At 44.6% G+C, this 21662-nt stretch overlaps 1 protein-coding gene across 3 annotated transcripts in view; it reads left to right on the top strand.

Moving 5' to 3' along the window:
* Positions 1–20559, top strand: part of NTN5 (netrin 5) — a 48786-nt gene extending 28227 nt beyond the window's left edge. For all 3 annotated transcript variants that reach the window (XM_081168401.1, XM_081168403.1, XM_081168402.1), the window contains 6 exons: positions 9878–10863; positions 12260–12448; positions 14441–14590; positions 19248–19301; positions 19401–19481; positions 20226–20559. In XM_081168401.1, the coding sequence (XP_081024527.1) occupies positions 9933–10863; positions 12260–12448; positions 14441–14590; positions 19248–19301; positions 19401–19481; positions 20226–20554 (1734 nt within the window). In that variant the 5' untranslated portion in view covers positions 9878–9932 and the 3' untranslated portion in view covers positions 20555–20559. The remainder of the gene's footprint in view (positions 1–9877; positions 10864–12259; positions 12449–14440; positions 14591–19247; positions 19302–19400; positions 19482–20225) is intronic.
* The last annotated feature ends 1103 nt before the right edge of the window (positions 20560–21662 follow it).

Below are 21662 nucleotides of genomic sequence, written 5' to 3' on the forward strand. Positions count from 1 at the left end.
TCCTTCTTTGGCACCAATTGGCCGACCATGCCCAGGAGAAAGGCCTCTGGTTTCTTCAGAAAGGTATATTTAAATACCTTTTTCATTTCATTATAGATCATCTCCCAGAATGCCTTAATCTTTGGGCATGTCCACCAAAGATGAAAGAATGTACCTTCAGTTTCATTACATTTCCAACATTTATTATCGGGCAAATGGTAAATTTTTGCAAGCTTGACTGGTGTTATGTACCACCTGTAAATCATTTTCATTAAATTCTCTTTTAAGGCACTACATGCCGTAAACTTCATACCAGTGGTCCATAACTGTTCCCAGTCCGCCATCATAATATTATGTCCAACATCTTGTGCCCATTTAATCATAGCAGATTTCACCGTTTCATCTTGAGTATTCCATTTCAACAGCAAGTTATAGGATTGCCAACTTTTCAACCAGTGGCCATAGCTCTGCCTTTTAACACCTGATGGATTCACAGGCATTACAGGGCATAATGTTTCTCTATGTTGATTTCTTGAGATAAAGCATAAAGAATAAGCCAGCCAAGACCCCCTGTGTTGCAAACACAAAAATCTGGGGTTACGCCTATCTGAGCGTCGCTACCCTGCTACTGCCTCTGGAGCACCGACTTCTTTCAGCTTGTTCACTGCTAAATATATGAATAAGTCTTGAATATAACCAGGCACATCCATGCTGTGGTTTGGACTTTATACTTGTTGCCTCAAGCTTGAATCATTCTCTGTTTGATACACCACCGAAAAAATCCCCTACTTTGGGAAATTTTCTGAAGTCACATTAGTTGGTGTTACCTTGTATATATTGTATGCCACTAAATTGAAGATACAATTTAGTAGCTATATAAAGTGTTGTAATCAAATTATTAGCCTGTCGTGTTGCTTTTAGGATGCCATAAGAATAAGCCAGGCAGCATTTCCTTCTGGTTATTTGGCAACCCTAAGGATCAATAAGGAACACAGAGAAAAATGAATATCTCACCTATCCTAACCCACAGATGAGGACTCCTCGATCCCTAGGTTTGATTGTTGCTAAGAGAAGCCTGCTGCTGCCCCATAGAGCGGGGACAAACTTTTCTCCATTTCCTCTCACCCTCCATACTTTTTTTCTGCCCTGAAGTGCAATAGCTGTGGCCTCCTTGGGGAACTAACATGTTTACTCAACCCCCAGCTGTGCTGGCACGCAGGGAAAATTGAGAATTTTGGCTTATCATAATCCCACAAATTAGCACTCCTTGAGCAGTCATTTATTTTTGGACGCACACCGCTCTCAAGTTATGCCCTCCTCTCTCTCTACACCCACACCCACACACTAATAACCAGATGCAACCCCTCATTGCTTATTACCTCCTCCCTTTATTTCTCTCCCCCACCCCCAGCCCTTGGGACCGGGTTAATTCCCATTCGTGCCTCTACTGTGAAAAGGGGGTTTAAAGCTAGTTTCTCATGCTCATTAAATTCTCATCTATTTGGCTCTTTGGGCCTAGTTTCTAGATTGAAGCGGGTTGTTGAGATATATGTGTGTGTGAATTATTGTTCCATGAATGATCACAGAGCAAAGAACAGGTGCAACGACAACTTGCAGGGTGTGTGTGTGCGCACACAAATTCACCTCCCTACTAGTGATTACCAAGGAGTGGCCACCCGCAGGGGCATCCTATTTTGGGGCTTCTACAAATACCCTGTTTATTTAGCAGTATCATAGCGCTTTAAGCAGTCCTGGCTTCCCCCAAAGAATTGTGGGAAGTTTGTTAAGGGGGCTGAAGAGTTCTCAGGAGACCACAGATCCCCCTCACAGAGCTACAATTGACAGAGTAGTTTAACAGTCCTCTTCGCAGGGAATTCTGGGAACCGTAGCTCCATGGGTCACATTTTCCCAGTGGCAAAATATTGTACAGTGGTAACTCAGGTTACATACGCTTCAGGTTACATACGCTTCAGGTTACAGACTCCGCTAACCCAGAAATAGTGCTTCAGGTTAAGAACTTTGCTTCAGGATGAGAACAGAAATCGTGCTCCGGCGGTGTCGCAGCAGCAGGAGGCCCCATTAGCTAAAGTGGTGCTTCAGGTTAAGTACAGTTTCAGGTTAAATACGGACCTCCGGAATGAATTAAGTACTTAACCTGAGGTACCACTGTACTTTGAACACTAGGAGAATGTGGCATTTTGCAAGAGGAGTGAGATCTTGAGGGGGAAACCTTTAGATTGCATGCAGCAGAACAACAGCCTCACATTTATTGCATTTTACATGTACAGTAGTAGTCCTTAAGAGGACGAGGGAGAAAAAGTGGGGAAAGTGGGTGAATTAGCACTCATGATGGTATTGAGTGGTCATACACAATACCACTTTCAAAACTGTTTGCACCTGCATACGTTTTGGGGCAGACATACTGCTCTATTTCCAATCCATGCATCTCCCATAGCTTCCTGCTGAAATCCTGCAGCTAATCATACCAGAAATGTTCCAGTCATTCCTGCTGTGATAGGAATTTTATGGTTTTAGATATATAGTAATGTTCATAACTGCACATACATAGATCAGTACAGGAAGGCCAACGTGGAACCATTTTGATTCCTAAACTGACCAAATCCTTTCTCTGCAAGGTTAAAAATGGAAAAGCCTCCCCATTGTCTCTTCCTTTAATCTGTGTTTGAATAAGGTGTGAGCCTGTGACCTGGCCCAGGAAATAAGTATTTTAGCATTACAAAAGAATGGCCAGGCTCCCCAGAAAATCCAATCAAGGAACCTGCTAGACAGGAGATAAACAAGGAGAAGAGAAAAACAACATTTAAATTTCTGTGATGTAGGTGGGATGTATCTGAGGGGTGGTCTTAGGTTACACCCCTTCTGTGATGTATGCATAATGTTTCTGGGGGTGGTCCTGATCTAGAGAAGGGGAATTTCAAAAGTCTTTATAAGGCCTTGCAGGCCATTGTTCTGGGTCCTCTTCCTCTCCTGCGTGTGAGGGGGGTACCCTGTTGCAACAGATCAATAAAGATCAAGCTTACTAGCTGCTTTGCTTCTCAATATTCTCTGGTTGGCCTCTGTTATTTTCTCCTACCAATAGGGAACCTATGTAAGGACTCTATATGGGCTCTTGGATACCCCATAAGGGAAAAGGGCATATTTTTATTTACAACAGATGGCGACCACGCACGAAGGGACTTTTGGTTACCCGGATTCTGGAAACGAGGAAGGACTGGTTATCCAGCGCGCACCAGGCAGTTTGCCAGGAGGAATAACCAGTCTTCCATCGGTCCCAGGGTCTGGCAATAACTTGGAGTTCAGCGAGGCTAACCAGGGGAAGCAAAGCTTGATCAGGCCGGCCTTAAACAACCAGTCAAGAGATCCCGGGATCACCAGGACAGCGCTTGCGAAGTGAGTATGAGTAGGAAAAATGGGTAGTGGGGTGGGATTCTGCAAACCACAGCAAACCTATACTTCTCAAATCCTTACTTCTTTCCTCACTTTAACTCTTGACTCCTTTCTGTCCCCTCGATCTCAACACCAGCCTTAGCCCTTCGGAGTATGCCCAGGCAAAGGTTGTGTGTGATTTCTTCCACTTAACTCTGTATGCCAACCTATTCCTTCGGAGTTTTGCCCAGAAAGGTTGTGCAATTTCTTCTGCACTGAAAACTATAATTCCCAAAACTATAACTCCCAGGTGTAGCCGCACCTCTGCCATGGCGATCTTTGTTAGAGATGACCTGTGAGCGGAGAAAGCAAGGGCACCTGATTCCTTTCCTTCTTTGTCATTTCTGAGTCTCAATCTGGCATTGCAAGTGTGCAAGCGTTCAGTAGGGACTCTGAGTTAGATTGTAAAAGGCAGGGAGGTTGCTGTGAGTTGTAGAATAGAGATTAAGTGAGGTATCCCCAGGTTTTTCCCCTCGGAGATTTGTCCAGGTATCCCCAGGTTTTTTCCCTTGGATCCCCAAGTTTTCCCCTCGGAGATTTGTCCAGGTATCCCCAAGTTTTCCCTTGGATCCCCAAGTTTTCCCATCGGAGATTTGTCCAGGTTTCCCCAAGTTTTCCCCTCGGATCCCCAGGTTTTCCCCTCGGAGATTTGTCCAGGTATCCCCAGGTTTTTTCCCTTGGATCCCCAAGTTTTCCCATCGGAGATTTGTCCAGGTATCCCCAAGTTTTTTTTTGTCCAGGTTTCCCCTTTTCCGGACCCTTCGGAGTTTTGCCCAGGTCCAAAACCCTTTTAATTGAAAATGGGTGCACCTCAGTCAAAAGAAAAATAGTCCCCAGACCCCTGGCGTGAAAGAAGCCCAGTTGGTGCTTACTTCCCGCCTGGACTCTGACAGTCCCCTTCAATTTGTGTTTAAGAAACGTTTTTCCAGTGTTTAAATTGTACTTAGGCAACATCCAGCAGCTGCTTATCTTAAATATGCCATCTAAAATAAAAATGCAAGCTTGCTCCAAATTCTAAATCTAAGGAAGCCATGTTGAACCTTATCAATCTTAAAACAAAACAAAATGGAGAATGGAGTGTGCAAATGTTTGTTATTTGAGAGAGGCTCTAAAAGAGAGTTTCCCTCCCAAGTGGTGAAATCCTGTATACGTGCTACTTGTGTTCTGAAAGGGGGATTACCCCACCTCTTTCTTCTAGTTTTAAGTGAGGAGGGTGATTCTAAGTCTAATGGCAAATGATGTTTGTTGTAACTTTTGAGTTTGTGAGAAGGAGAAGTTAACCTAATGTTTCTGCTGCAAAAGCCTAGTTGAGCACAACTGCTCTCTCAAGCTAAAATGCAGTGTATGTATTTCATTAAGCATATGCCTATGAAAGTATGGTGTTCCTTCTAAGAAAAATATCTGAGTCCAGTTTTAACTTTGATCTGGTTGGACAGAAAAGTTATTGTAAGGCTCCTGATATCAGTCTCTATAAGACGTCCTGGCCTCTTTTCTTAGAACATGCCCCCCCTTGTTTCACTCTGTCTCTTTCAGGGTTTTTTTTTTCCCTTCTCCTTCTTATTCTGTGCCAGGTAAATTTACTTCCGAGTAAGCTTCCTTTAAAGGAAACTGCAAGGGGGGGGGCATAGATTAGGCAGGCTTACTATTCCTCTGCAAGTTCAGGAAAAATTGTCACTTTTGTATTCCTTTTAAATCAAATCTATGGCTGTTTTAACTATGCTTTATAAGAGATCCTCTCCCTATCTTAGGAAAAATGTTCACTTCAGTCTTTAAAGATAATTTATCTAGGAACTTTCACTCTTTAGTCTAAGGAAGTAAACTCTCACTCAAACTAGCTTCAAGATCTGCTAAAAGAATTGGGTACTTTTATTTTCCTCTTCCTTAGTACATGATAGGCGCATGGCGTGTGGTCTCTTCCCCAGTTGTGTCTGTGTACATAAGTATGTGTGTGTCTCTCTGGTAGTACAAATCTTGCTATGAACCCTGTATTTTAGGGTTGGACTAGATGACCCCAGGTCCCTTTCAACTTTCCCAATTTGTAGCTGATGAGTTGAAATCCAGCCCAGATTTGCTCCTTGTTTTTAAAGGTGAGAGGTGAATGTGTGTGTTTCTGGTAGTACAAATCTTGCTATGAAACCTGTATTTTAGGGTTGGACTAGATGACCCCAGGTCCCTTTCAACTTTCCCAATTTGTGGCTGATGAGTTGAAATTCAGCCCAGATTTGCTCTTTGTTTTTTTAAAAGGTGTGAGGTGAAGCCATGATGTTTGAAGCAGAACTGGTGATATCAGGCAGTTGAGTGATTACAGTATTTATCATTTTGTCTACTATTAAAAAAAAAAAATCAAACTTAAAAGTCTATTCAAAGTTTAAGCACATAAAAATTCATATAGTCAAGTAGAATGCGCCTTGACCAATCCTGTAAATAAAGGGGCAGTAAAATTTGTCTGCAAATGGTAAGGCTGAAATGACTGAGAATGTTAAAAAATCCTATGAATTCTAACGCTCTGGCCATTTTTACTCATAAATAAGAGAGCGGTTGATTGTTCCGTGAATGGCCAGAGGGATATTAGCCCTTTCCTGTACATAAAGGAAGCTTGGGCTGAATTTTCTCTTTTTTGTTTTAAAATCTAACCCTATTTTAAAAAAAACCACTCCTTACCTGGCCATTTTTACTCATAAATAAGAGAGCGGTTGATTGTTCCGCGAATGGCCAGAGGGATATTAGCCCTTTCCTGTACATAAAGGAAGCTTGGGCTGAATGGTGAATACTTGAATTGCTGAGTTTCTCTTTTTTGTTTTAAAATCTAACCCTATTTTTAAAATCTACTCCTTACCTTTCCCTTCCTTATTCTAATTGAGCCAAAAGATGCAACATTTTCAATGGTATAAAAGGTTTGCTGAGACATGAACTCTGCACATGCACAGAGGCTAGATCAGCTTACAAAAGAGAGAGAGAGAGAGAGAAAGGAGGGGGGGGAGAGAGAAGGTTTGGAGAGCCTGAAACCTATACAAATTTCTTTATGTAAAACTTTGAACCATTGAGGGAAATCACCCTTAATGTCTTGCCCCAGGGGCTAACAAAAGGTTCGCCTCCCAATGGAATTTAAATTTTATAAGTTTTTGTTTTTGTTTTTGTTTTTTTTTTTGGTGTGTGTGTGTGTATATAAAAAGTAATTGCATTTGTTTCTCTTTTGTCTTTCTTCCCTAAAAGCCAAACAGCAACTTTCTTTCTGTTCTGTGAAACAAGTCTGAATCCCTTCTGTATTAGTGACCTCTATCTCTTTGTGCCTTTGACATTTTTTTTAAGTTACAAATAATCTGTTTTCATTTATTTAATCAGTTTCTCCATGATGTCTATGAAGTTAATCGAAGCACAACCAAACATTGTTTGTGGAATGGTACTTGTTTACCTTTGGCCTGAGCATTTCTTATTAATTCTGTCATTTTGGCTAGTGCAAGTTACTTGCACAACTTTAAAATTGCCATTCATTTTTTATTGGTATTAACTCATTTCCCAGTATTAACATTACAGCTGATGTTGTCACATCAAGAAACACTCTTTTATTTTCATTTGGGATGTTAGAATGCCAAAACAGATTACTTCAGGTTACTTATTAATTGTGTGTCTTAGCATTTATTTATTTTTGGTTCCTCATAGGTCATTTGTGTGTGTGTGTTTTACTTTGGGGACATGTTCATCACATGTTGAAAGTCAGTTTCATGAAGTTCTTTTATTGGATAGCACATGGTGAATTTTAAGTTTTCCCCATTGTTTTCCCTTTCCCCCCCCAGTCCAGTAGTAATCTGTGTGGTTTTGATAATATATTTAATAATAGTTCTTTTCTAAATCTGATGTCTTTGTGTCAAGTCTGTTTTCATCTAACTGGTAATCTAATTTTTTTGCTTTCTTTTGTATTTTTTAACCTTTGTATTTTTTTCAGTCTAGTAGTAATCTGCGTGGTTTTGATAATATATTTAATAATAGTTCTTTTCTGAATCTGATGTTTTTGTGTCAAGTTTGTTTTCATCTAACTGGTAATCTAATTTTTTGCTTTCCTTTTATTTTTTAACCTTTCTTGTATTTTTACAGTTCTCTTTCTCTACATGTGGAGTAATTTTTTATTTTATAATATGAAAAGAACAACAACAATAATAACAGTAATTATGTGGAAATGTGATAATAATATTGAAATAAATAAAATGCTTAATGTGCTAAGATTTTTTATTATTTGCAGCTTCCCATGGAAACTGGAGGACATCCTTCTTGTCTAACTGTGTTTTTAAGTCTCCCCAAAACCCTGCCCCCTTACAGGATATCACTTCTACAGATGTGCAATGATGAAAAGCAGCAACAACCCCTCAACTCACAAGACCTGCAACACCAGAGTTTTCAAAGTGCCCACAGTTATCTCTTTCAAAGGCTATAGACTGAGGGGGGAGGGGTTGAACTGACAAAGGGGGGAGGAGTTGAATTGCAAGGACATTTTTTCACTTGAACCTCAAGCCTCTGCTCCAGGATTCAAAAGATACATACGTAAAAGATCACAATTGTGTCAAGATATGCAACAGATATTTAATTATTTTGTTTTGTATTATGTGTTATTATGTAAGAATGTTGAAATGTGTCTGACAGTGTGATTTCCACAAAGGGGGGCAATTTTTTTTTCTGTGTGTAACTGTTTTTATGTTTAATGTCTTATTGCTTACACACCAATGGAGAATTCTCATGCATTTTATACTTTCTAATAGCTCACACTATTGTGTAGTCCAATGTTTACATCAATTTATAACCACATTGTTCCACCTGGCACTCTGCCAACTTTCCCTATCCATTTTAATATGTGTTAAACCTCTTTTTGCCAATGACAAACTTCTGGACCCATAAAACACCAGGTACATGAAGGTGGATATGCTTTGGTTTAGCAGGAATGATTCCTTATAGACTTAAATTGACTTATTTGGACAACTGCCCTTGTTAAGAATGGTTTTCTTTTAACAGATTGGTTTGAAGACTTGAGAACCATGGGGCAAGATAAATTCAAATTGGACTCAGTTTGAATTGGGCAAGTGTATCCAGGCTGCAATTAGCTTTTTGGTCCTTTAAGTGCAAGTGAGCAACTTCTCATGAGCCCAAGACCACAGCCTATAATAAAATCCCATAGCTAAAGGCCAAGGCGAAGACCTCTCCCTCACGAGATGCCCAAAACCTGTGCCAGCTATGGTGAATGCCAGGCGACATGGTTAAATGAAAGCCCTGAGGGGATTCAACAGACAAGATGTGTTGCTGTAGCACTATGTCAGTGTGAGACCACAGAAGAGCTACCTTGACACCTGAGAACACAAAAATGGCGGGGGGGAAGCAAACTGCACTTTTCAGTCATTAGTGGACCTTACCTTCCTGCTAGGTGTAAAGCATAGAACACTATTGAGTAAATGGTCTCTCCCAAAGTGTTAGAATGCCACAGGTAATTTAGTAGCAAAACGCAACATGTGTTATGATATATTCATACAAAGACATCCATTTACAACATACGATGTTATTATTTGTGGGGCAAAAATTTTTAAGAAAAATTCTAGCCCCAGAGGGGGGAAATTGTGATAGGAATTTTATGGTTTTAGATATATAGTAATGTTCATAACTGCACATACATAGATCAGTACAGGAAGGCCAACGTGGAACCATTTTGATTCCTAAACTGACCAAATCCTTTCTCTGCAAGGTTAAAAATGGAAAAGCCTCCCCATTGTCTCTTCCTTTAATCTGTGTTTGAATAAGGTGTGAGCCTGTGACCTGGCCCAGGAAATAAGTATTTTAGCATTACAAAAGAATGGCCAGGCTCCCCAGAAAATCCAATCAAGGAACCTGCTAGACAGGAGATAAACAAGGAGAAGAGAAAAACAACATTTAAATTTCTGTGATGTAGGTGGGATGTATCTGAGGGGTGGTCTTAGGTTACACCCCTTCTGTGATGTATGCATAATGTTTCTGGGGGTGGTCCTGATCTAGAGAAGGGGAATTTCAAAAGTCTTTATAAGGCCTTGCAGGCCATTGTTCTGGGTCCTCTTCCTCTCCTGCGTGTGAGGGGGGTACCCTGTTGCAACAGATCAATAAAGATCAAGCTTACTAGCTGCTTTGCTTCTCAATATTCTCTGGTTGGCCTCTGTTATTTTCTCCTACCAATAGGGAACCTATGTAAGGACTCTATATGGGCTCTTGGATACCCCATAAGGGAAAAGGGCATATTTTTATTTACAACACTGCCTCTTGCTTTTGTTGTGCTATTGTGCATGGGCTTAGCCCGGGGGGCAGATACGCCCCCCCCAAATCAATAAAATACATAGCAAACTGAGGTTCTGCCCCCTCCAACATAACAATTGTGACCTTTTCTTCTTCCCTGATTGTCAACAGCAGTTCAACTACAACCATTATCTCCCTCCTTCTTTTCCAGGTGATGTATAGTTAGCTTTCGACACTTGGCTCATTCCCCTCCTGCCCCCCTAGAGATGCTTCACTTCCCATGGGGCTTTGCAGTTTTCCTCCCATTCCTCCTGGGCCTGGCGTCGGACCCTCGCGATCCCTGCTACGATGCCAACCATCACCCGCACTACTGCCTCCCTGAACTCTCCGAAGTGGCCTCGGGGCGCCTGGTGGAAGCATCCAGCACGTGCGGGAACCCTCCCGGACGACTGTGCGCCTTCCGGGACTCCGCTGACCCAGCCTCGAAATTCTGCCAGCGCTGCAAAGAAAGCGCCCACTTGCCAGAGTTCCTCACCGACGCCGAGGGCAGCGCCACTTGCTGGTGGTCCCAGCCGGCGGCTAACGCCACACTGACTTTGGCTCTAGGGCGCCGGGTGGAAGTTCTCTACGTGGCTCTGCGGTTCTGCTCCCCGCGGCCAGAATCCCTCGCAATTTACAAGTCGATGGACTACGGGCGGACCTGGGTGCCCTTCCAGTTCTTCTCCACCCACTGCCGGCGGCGTTACCATTTGCCGCCAACCACCGCCATCCCGAAGGCCATGGAGCACGAGGCGGCTTGTGTCGAAGCCCAAACGGCCCCCAAGCCTCTGACCGGGGGGCTGGTGGCCTTTATGCCCCTGGCAGGCCGTCCCTCTGCCAGGATGTTTGAGTACAGCCCCGTGCTCCAGGACTGGGTCACAGCCACCGACCTCCGCGTGTCGTTCGACCGCATGCACCCGACACGGACGCTGGGGTTGCGGAGGAAGGAGGCGTCCTACGGAGTGGCCGAGCTGCAGGTTGGGGCCCGGTGCAAATGCAACGGACACGCCTCACGGTGCGCAGCCGGCCGGGACGGAGGGGCGCCCCAGTGCGAGTGCCGCCACAACACAGCCGGGCTGGAGTGCGACACCTGCAAAGCCTTCTACTGGGACAGGCCCTGGCAGCGGGCAACCCCCAAAGACGCGCATGAGTGTGTGGGTGAGGCAGAGGGAGAGGCTGAGCGTGCAAGGCCGAGAGTTACTGCGTGTCCACAGCTGGGCTGGGCTGCTCATTTAGAGCACATCCACATTTCCTTTCGTGACACATTTCTAGGCACAAGTCCGGGTTTTCCTGGTCCGTGTCTGACTGGGTTTCCTCTCCAGAGCTGTGGCTTAACAATCAATCCCTCTTCACAGGGAACTCTGGGAATTGTAGTCCTGTGAGGGCAATAGGGGTCTCTGAACAGCCCTTAAGCAGCTACTGCTCCCATAATTCCATGGGGGTAGCCATGGCTGTGGCATCACAGCATTTTAAATTTATGGTGTGATTGTGGCCCAAGTTTCCTTGGGCCCCCTCTTCCAAGATTTAGCTTTGTGTATTAGATCGTAGCCCTGCTCACATTCTTACAACCACGTTTAACAGCCTCGAGGGCTTTTGCAGCACAATTCCACGTATCACAGAACTGTAGAGTTGGAAGAGACTACAAGGAATCACCCCAGAGAGGGACAATTTAATTTTTAAGGGGAGCAGTTCAAGAATGAGTTATTAACAGTTAATGGCCTTTTAGGCTTCCTCCACATGAATAGGAGTTTACTTTTTGAATAATAACAATTATATGTCACAGGGAGGGGGGCATCAGGATTTTAGAGATGCTTAGGTGGGGCATGGCCAAAAAAAATTTGGGAACCACTGATTTCTAGTCCAATCCCCAGCAATGAAAGGATCCTTTTGCCCAATGTGGGGCTGCAAGCCATGACCCCGAGTCTCATGCTCTACCAGCTGGGCAGAGGTTGGGAATCTCAGGCTAGGAGAACCAAATGTGGCCCTCCAGGCCTCTCTGTCTGGCCCTTGGGGCTTTCTCCAGGCCACACGTCCTCCCTAAGCACATATCCCACTTGCCCTGCTTTCCACCCCTCCTAGGGTGTTTTTGCCTGGCTAGAATGTGTCCTTGCTTCTTGCTTTCCTGGATGAAAGGAAGGCAGAGGTATGCGAGCGTGTGAAGAAACAAGCCACTGTACAAAAGAAAAATTTCTTGCTCCACCCACTTTTGCTTCTAACCCTGCCCACCACTGATTTGTGGCCCCTGGGTGGTTGCCTAGAAGAGAATGAACAAAGATGAACAAGTTTCTCCACCCATGGTTTTGAGTATTGGACCATTATCACTGGTACAGGCAAACACTAATGTAATCCAGGGTCTCGGACAAAGGTGTACCCTGACTACTGGCAGGGCCGGCCTTTGTTCAAGGAGAAATTGGGGACTGGGGCATGCATCTACAGAGGTGAGGGGCTCCAGGGGTGCAGGGGGTGATGGGGGTTCTTGGGTGGGGACAAGATTTCCACAGGGTTGGGAGGGCGCAGCTGGCAGAGCTGACAGACCCCCTTCCTGCATCCTCAGCTTGCGACTGCCACCTCCACTCCCACCGTTGCCGGTTCAGCATGGAGCTCTTCGAACTCTCGGGGCGCCGAAGCGGTGGGATCTGCTTGAACTGCCGCCACCACACAGCAGGGCGCCACTGCCAGTACTGCCTGCCAGGCTTCAAGCGTGACCTCAGCAGGCCCATGGTGAGCAGCAAGGCCTGTAAAGGTGAGTGGGGTTTATAGGGGCAACACACCAGTGGAAGCCAAAGAAGGGGACGTACCTGGGTGGGCTTAGCCCTGTCAATGTCCAAAAAGCCACAAGGGAAATAAAAGAAAGTGAGGGGACAGCCTCCTGACAGCCTGGATTTATTTGTCCCTCTCACGCTGCCCGGAATTCTGGAAAAAAATTGTATCTGTGTAAGGTTTCAGGGAATTTTGATCTCCTGCTCCCCTAAAATGGCCACACTTCGAATTAGGGAGAAGCACTGAGAGTTAGGCTGCTACTAGATGGGTGTTTATGGTGGAATAAATGCTGTGCGTGCACATACTTTTTTTTTTAATGTTGACATCATCAAAGCACCAGCCCACATTATTTTCCATATTTAATCTGGATTTCACCATCGGAAATCCATTAAGTAAGAGCAACCCACTGTATTTCTGCAGTCACCACTGGCGTGGAAGCTGGTTAGTGCATTTGGGGGGGGGGCAGTTCAGTGAGTAGTCCCTGGGGCCATGCACCCCTTCTTCCATGTGCTCCTCAACTGAGCACAGCTTTGTCCCTTTGTTTGTGACATCTCACATGATACGAGCTAGGCTGTTTCCACTGTTTGCCACATTCTGAAGGCTTGTCAGAATTGAACAATCCACGTTATAGGGCATGGGTAGGCAAACTAAGGCCCAGGGGCCGAATCTGGCCCAATCGCCTTCTAAATCCAGCCCACGGACAGTCCGGGAATCAGTTACAGATAGGTAGCCGTGTTGGTCTGCCATAGTCAAAATAAAAAAATTCCTTCCAGTAGCACCTTAAGGACCAACTAAGTTAGTTCTTGGTATGAGCTTTCGTGTGCATGCACACTTCTTCAGATACACTGAAACAGAAGTTGCCAGACCCTTCTATATAGTGAGAAGGTGGGGAGGGGTATTACTCAGAAGGGTGGTGGGAATGGGAGATTGGCAGATAGCTGAGATGAGCCTGTTGACGACTCTTAATGACTGCAATAGGTCTTACAGGAAAAGGCAAGGGGTGAGAAGGGGAGAAATGGCTTAGTCATGTATAATCAGTCCAGGAATCAGCGTGTTTTTACATGAGTAGAATGTGCCCTTTTATTTAAAATGCATCTCTGGGTTATTTGTGGGGCCTGCCTGGTGTTTTTACATGAGTAGAATGTGTGCTTTTATTTAAAATGCGTCTCTGGGTTATTTGTGGGGCATAGGAATTCGTTCATCCCCCCCCCATATAGTCCGGCCCCCCACAAGGTCTGAGGGACAGTGGACTGGCTCCCTGCTGGAAAAGTTTGCTGACTCCTGTTGTAGGGGGTATTCTCTCAGGATCTCAGCACTCGGGAGGAACTATCTTGGAGGCTGTCAGCACCTAACCTACCTCACAGGTCTGTTGTGGGGAATTATATGAAGGGGAGAACCATGTACACCACCTTGTTCTCTTTGGAGAAAAGGTAGGATATAAAGAAAATTGATTTTTAAAAAACTGTGCTACCTCTGTCAATGTTATATCTGCAAAACATGAATATGACAAGTCAAGTCAGCCACCTTCCCCCTTCTACTGAGGGAAAAGTCCTTCAGCTAGCTTCTATGTAAGTTGATGTGACCTTCATGGCTTCTTGGGAAATGTAGTTTTATGAGAGTCCTCAGACTTCTCAGAGATCCTTGCAGCTTTCTCATTCTTGGCTGGAGAATGTTGTGATATTTACAGTGGTAGCATAGGCGTGTCTGAATCCTTTCGATTTTGGAGTCTACAACTTGAGACTTATAACCTTTACCTAAGTTGTTTGTGGCAGGAGGGGTGGTGGAGAGACGAGAGAGTCTTAACAGACCCTCCGCATGGGGCACAGCAGTGAGAAAGTCTACACAGCATTGGAGTAACTAAAAATGGCACCTTCTCAGAAGACTGTGCTGGGAGAGGGAGGGGCAGACCAGTTTCAGAGAAGCTCGCAGCATTCTAAGCCACTAACACCATCTCCCCCTTTTGTTTCCCCTCCAGCCTGCCAGTGTCATCCCATTGGCGCGGTTGGCACCATTTGCAACCAGACCACAGGGCAGTGCCAGTGCAAGAATGGAGTCACCGGCCTGACCTGCAACCGCTGTGCTCCAGGTTTCCAGCAAAGCCGAAGCGCCCATGCCCCCTGCATGCGTAAGTGCGGCCATTTTTCTTGAATCCTGCTTAGAACCAGCGGTTCATGACAGTTCAGACAAAAAGGCTATGACACCCATCTGAGCCGCTACTTAATTCCTGGAGGTCAGAAACCTCCATTTCTGGATGTTAAGAACTGAGTACTGATGCTTGCGTACCCAAAATGGTATCACCCGTGCTGAACAGAGTGCTTTCAGCAGCCTTTTGCAGAAGTGCAATATGAAGCGCGGGAAGGGGGGAGGCTAACAGAGACACACACCCCCACAAAACACCCCAATGGGGACTGGGCACGCTCAGTAGCCACAGAATGCTGACTGAGGCTGTGTACGTACAATATTAGAGTTTACTCCAGCTCCAGTGCACACCCACAGCTAGCGTCTGAAGCCAAGTACACATAACGTTAGCCACAATGCATATGTGCCTTGTAGCTTCTTAAGAAACATCACTGTTGATGCATTTTCCTCAAACCAGCTGCCATCTGGTTTGAAAACGTAAGCCACAGTTGAGCTGAGGTGTGTACGTCAAAGATAGCTATTGCACATGTGCAGATGACATCTTCGTTGGAGTTGCGGTGGGGGCTGTTGCAGGCATGGGGAAACAAAGCAGGGAACAAGCATCAGATGAAGACATCCTCTCCCCCTCGCTGGTGTGTACAGCAAATTTTTAAAAGAAAGTCTTGAAACGCAGTGAGAGGGGCTTGGCGTTGTGTGCATTTCAAGCTGCTAATGTGGACATAGCCTGATGATTGGGGGGAAATGACAATAAATCCTGCTGGGAGGAAAAAAGTAGAATGGAGTATCCTATGGGGGGGATGGCAGACTGGCTGGAAAACGGAATAGGAGCACTTGACACTTCTGTAGCATAGACTATCTCTTGGGGCCCTTTATTTTCTACCCAGTGTCTGGTTGTGGGCACCTGCATATGGTTTTCAGTACAATAAAAACAGAAAGTCTTAAAAACAAAACACCCTCAAAAACAAAAAAAATGTTCCACTCTCGGTAACAAAATACAACTTCCAAAAGATTGAGTTAAAGCAAAGCACTCAATTGTACGTTATATACTCAGTTTGTAGGTTGTACAAACATAAAGATAAACTTTAAATATTCCATAAAGTAAAATATACACTACAGGCAAATATTAAGAATGCAGTCCTATAATCTGCTTATGGGCCAAATGCCTGTTAAATGTAAGTGCTCCTTAAAGGAATCATCCAGGCACATTCAACATAAAATCCTCTTCAGTGACCAGACATTTGTAATCTAGCACAATAATATCTATAAAGAATAGTGGTTAGTGCTGTACCTCGGCTGCGGTGGAGGGTGGGGGAAGGCTTAAACACATGGACACATCCCAAGACATTCTCTTATCATAAAGACTTCAGAACTGGAGTATATATGAAACTTCTCCAGTGCAAGGTATTTAAATCCTGCACAGGAAATGAAAATATAAATTCTTGGAATTAAAATAAAGTATGCACGCTATAAGGGGTGCATCCTTAATATTTGTCTGCTGTATATATTTCACCTTATGGAATATTAAGAATTTGTTTTTATGTTAGCATAACCTACAACTGAGAATGTTTTACCTTAACTGGGTCTTTTTGAAGTTTTGAAAACTCAATAAAGTTGCTGCCGCCACCTCACTGCTGTATTCTGTTCAATATGGTACCAAGGCAATATCCTTTTCTATATTAAAAGTTTCATAAGCTAGCCCTATCTTTCCCCTGATCCCAGTGTAGTAATATATCAGCGACTATATTTGTCAGTGGTTGCCCATTTGTGGGATGCTGTCTCCAGGGAACCATGACTCGCACTGTCATTGTCAATTTTTAGGATCCAGAGTAAGACATTTTTATTTACCCAAGCTTTGGGTGGTTAAATTAGCCTCTATTGCACGGCTCATCTTTTCGTGGGGTGAGGTAGGACTTGTCTTCCTTATAGCATTGCTGGGTGAGTATTTTAGGAATTTTGTGCCATGTGTTATTTTCTTCAATTTGACTTTTAATTGATTTTCTCTGTTTGTATTTTATGTTGCTGTAATGTTGCTTTGATATATTTTGTTGTTGTTGTTGAATAAAGAGCCTAATGCAATAAGGCCTCATCAGCACTATCTATCTATATCTATCTATCTATCTATCTATCTATCTATCTATCTATCATCTATCTATCTATCATCTATCTATCTATCTATCATCTATCTATCATCTATCTATCTATCTACCTATCTATCAATCAATCATCTATCTATCTATCATCTATCTATCTATCTATCTATCTATCTATCTATCTATCATCTATCTATCTATCTATCTATCTATCTATCATCTATCTATCATCTATCATCTATCATCTATATCATCTATCTATCTATCTATCAATTATCTATCTATCATCTATCATCTATATCATCTGTCTATCTATCTATCTATCTATCTATCTATCTATCTATCATCTATCTATCTATCACCTATCTATCATCTATCATCTATCTCAGTATCATACCATTTTAAACAGTCATGGCTTCCCCCAAACAATCTTGGAAAGTGTAGTTTGTTAAGGATGCTGAGTTTTAAAGAGACCTCTATTCCCCTCACAGAGCCTAGGACTTGCCGATCAGAAGGTTGGCGGTTTGAATCCCCGCTACGGGGTGAGCTCCCGTTGCTCGGTCCCAGCTCCTGCCAACCTAGCAGTTCAAAAGCACGTCAAAGTGCAATTAGATAAATAGGTACCATTCCGGCGGGAAGGTAAACAGCATTTCCGTGTGCTGCTTTTGGTTTGCCAGAAGCAGGTTTAGTCAGGCTGTCCACATGACCCGGAAGCTGTACGCCAGCTCCCTCGGCCAATAAAGCAAGATGAGTGCCGCAACCTCAGAGTCGGTCACGACTGGACCTAATGGTCAGTGGTCCCTTTACCTTTACCTTTATTCCCCTCACAAAGCAACAAGACCCAGGGTGGTTTAACAGTGAAGCCTTCTTCCCTGTGAACTCTGGGAATTGTAGCTCTCTGAGGGGAATAACATACCCGCCAACATTTCTCTGATGAAAATAGGGACGTCTCATTCCATAATAATAATTTTACTATTCATACCCCACCCATCTGACTGGGTGGGGTATAAAACATTAACATTTTTAAAAAACAAACAAACAAACAACTTCCATATACAGGCTGCCTTCAAATGGCTCAGGGGTTGGAAAACTCTGTACTACGGTTACCATATGGCCGTAATTTCTCTGACATAGCTGGCAAATTGGCGTCGGAAACAGTGTCCGGGCGGAAACCGCTGAAATGTCTGGGGAAATGCGAGCGTATGGCAACACCTATGTCAGCAAAAAAAAAAAGGCTCGACAACTTTTGTGTCTGGATTTTCACTTTTTGAAATATGGCAACCCTACTCTGTACCCTCAACATTTCTCCAATGAAAATAGGGACGTCCTAAGGAAAAGTGGGACATTCTGGGATCAAATTAAACCAGGACAGCTTCTCTAAATCAGGGAGTGTTCTTGGAAAATAGAGACACTTGGAGGGTCTGGAATAGAGGTTCCTTAACAACCCTCAGCATCATTAGCAAACTACAGTTCCCAGGATCCTTTGGGGCAAGTTCTGACTGTTTAAAGGGGTATGGTGCAGCTTTAAATGTATAATGCAGAAGAAGAAGAATATCCTGCCAATGGTGGTGAACGGAAAGCCCCTCCAATAACCTTTCCGTCACTGTTCTGGAATGAGAAGGCGCTTTGAGAGGCTCTGCCTCCAAGTAGTTGCTAAAACAGGAAATGAGGTCATAGCTGTGGAAGCACATGTGTTCCAGAAAACCTTTGATCTTTTATCTTTCTGCAGGCGATGCTATATCAGGAAATAACTTCATAGGTAGTGTAAAGATCCCATCTGTAATGGAACTGATGCTGAAGCATGTGAGATAGCCAGGCTCTGGCCTTCCAGCAGCGTCATTCAGTTCGGGTGTGGGTGATTCATTACTAAAAATAATAATATTCTCTTGAGGTCTCATGTGCAATACTGAGGGTGGTCAGCTTCAGTTTGGGTGGGGAGGGTGTGGGTGACACCCGGTCAAATCATGGAATCCAGCGTAGAGCTGAGGAATACTGTGAGTGACAAGTTCTTCATCATTCTGTAATCAATGGCAGAATAACTGATCTAAAAACAAGTTGGTGCAGCTAGACTTAGCTGCAGACATGCCGTGCATTTAAAGCACATGGCTGCCCCCAAATACTGTATTTTTTGCTCTGTAAGACTCACTTTTTCCCTCCTAAAAAATAAGGGGAAATGTGTGTGCATCTTATGGAGCGAATGCAGGCTGCGCAGCTATCCCAGAAGCCAGAACAGCAAGAGGGATTGCTGCTTTCATTGCACAGTGATCCGTCTTGCTGTTCTGGCTTCTGAAATTCAGAATATATTTTTTTCTTGTTTTCCTCCTCCAAAAACTAGGTGTGGCTTGTGGTCTGGTGCGTCTTATAGAGCAAAAAATACGGTAATCCCAAGAACTGTAGTTTACCCCTCACAGAGCTGCAGTTCACAGAACACTTAACAAACTACAGTTCCCAGAATTCTTGTCTCACCAAGTTTTTCTGTCTTCTGGGCGAGGAATGTTCTTTTCTTTAAAAAATGAAAATCGAATGGCTTCTTCTATATCTTCCCTCCCACAGGGATCCAGGAAGTGATGACAACGACAGTCGCCCCGCCACAGGAGTGGAATGCAGGTGAGAAGGAAGGAGTGGGCAGGGGAGGGAAATGTTATTTTGCTGGAGGGTTTATTTGGGAGGTGGTTTTACACCAGCCTAACCTGATCCATTCAATAGGTACTGAATGTCAGACCCACTGTAAGCCACCGCGAGGACGTGTCCAGATGAACCTGAGGAACTACTGCAAAAAGGATTATGGTAATTCACACTCATGTCTGAAACCGCAGCTCCCCACACCCTTTCAGCTCTCTGCCACCAACCTCTCTGTGTGAAGTTGTTCTTTACAAATGAGCGAAAAGGAGGTTGAACCCAGAAGCGATGCCAGAGACCTCTGACATAGCTCATTGGGTAGAGCATCAGACTCTCAATCTCAGGTTCGTGGGTTCGAACCCCATGTTGGGCAAAAAAAAAAAAAACCAGCCAGGGAGCCCTATGGCCATGAACTATCCTAACTGTTGGAAAGATTATAGTTTTGAAATGGGAAACCCTGGGAAACCCCACCTTTAAAGGAAAATGTAAGGTGAGATGTGCAGGCTTGTTCATGACATAGTTCCCACTATCTGCACATCATTGCTGGAAGCACAAGCCTTCTGGAAAGTATTGGGTATTTGTTTTGCAAGGGATGACATGCCCAGCAATGACATCACAGGCTTGAAAATGGGGGCCAGGAGATGCTCCAGCCTCTGGGGAGGGAAGAACAGAACAACTTACAAAGGGGGTGAAAGGTCCCATGTTCAACCCCAGGCATCTCCAGGTAGGGCCAGGAATGGTCCTCTGCCTGAATCCCTGGAGAGCGACAGCCAATCAGTGTAGACCATACTGATGGAGGTGAACCAACCATCTCACTCAGTATAAGCCTTGTGTGTGTGACGCCATAGCTGCAGGGCAACATCATGTTGCGACTTCCCAAGGGTCATTTCTTCCTTTTTCTGCCCCTGCCAGTTCTCCGTGCGCAGCTGTTGTCCATGGAGAAGTCGGGCACGTGGTGGCAGTTCACGGCCTCGGTCCTCACCGTCTACCGCCAGCGCCGGGTGCCCATTCGGCGGGGCGAGCAGCCGCTCTGGGTGCCTGAGCAGGACCTGGCATGCCGCTGCCTCCACCTCCAAGTCGGCAAATCTTACCTGGTGATCGGCAACGATGAGGAGTCGCCCGACCCTGCCCGGTTAATCCTCGACAAAAACAGCCTGGCCCTGCCTTGGAGGGACGCCTGGGCACACAAACTGCGCAGTTTCCAGCAGCAAAGCAGGCGTGGGAAATGCAGACTCAGTTGAATCAGCACGGGGGGGGGGGAGCAGGGAGGTGGGCAGAAGGAAAACAGAGTGAGGGAATGGGGGGGACAAATGGGTACATTTGGTGATACCCCTCCTCTTTCCTTGCTATTAGAGAACATAAGGGAAACATTTGGATTCTTAAGTGTTAGTTTTGAGGATGTATAGGCCTCTCTTACCTCCTCCATCCTCTCCTGTGTGGCAAGTAAGGAACGCTTGAAAAGAAGTCAATGCCTGTGAATCCCAAGGCAACCTGACCTGATCTGCGCCTGTCGAACTGAAAATGTGCAGACTGGAGCGTAATTATCCCTCCGCACGTGTCTGAAATTTACGACGCAGTTCTCCGCTCAAAGAATAAATAAATAAATGCCAACATGCATATTTCAAGATAAAGATGCTTTTAGAAATAATGTACATGGAGATAAACAGTGTATTTAAATACGTATTTTGTGTGGGGTTGGTTTATTTATTTCAGTTGCAGGTTAATGTGGTAATGAGGATGGAACAGACTTGCAAATGAACACGTTAATTGGACATGCGTGTCTGTCCATCAGCAGAGGGGAAAATACCACCCCTTTGAGGGGGGAGGGGCTGAGGAACTTCATTTTCACAATGTGTTTCGGAGATCAGCATCCCTATCATGCTGTCATGTCTACCAGGTGGTTTGCTCTGAGTCGGCGGCTGCTCTAAAGGAGGAGGGAGATATGTTTTGGGTTGGGTGTTGTTGATGCGCTGTAGCAGTGGATCTACTTACTGCTTTCTGCCAGATTGCGAAACTTGCTCACAGGCAGGGGAAAGGCATATCATGTGTTTGTGGCAGGGTAGGAGCGTGCATCTGTTTCTCCCTCGCAACAGCCCCCCTTGGTGATGCACAAGCAAGCAAATGCTAAACTTTGTGCTCTTGGGAGCTACTTGTAATATTACAAATGAAGAAAGGAAAATGCAGCCTACGTTCCTCGTGGACTTAACTAAGAACTCAGTCTCGGGCGCTCCTCTTCAGAAGCAAGCCCCTCGGAGGGCAAAGGGACTTCCTCCCAGGCAAATCTGCTCCTCCCTGCCTGTGCCTCTCCCTTGTGTCCACCTTGTCTCTTGCAGGCAGGTACACAGGATG

This window comes from Podarcis bocagei, assembly GCF_964188305.1.
Source record: "Podarcis bocagei genome assembly, chromosome: 13".
Lineage (NCBI taxonomy): Eukaryota > Metazoa > Chordata > Lepidosauria > Squamata > Lacertidae > Podarcis > Podarcis bocagei.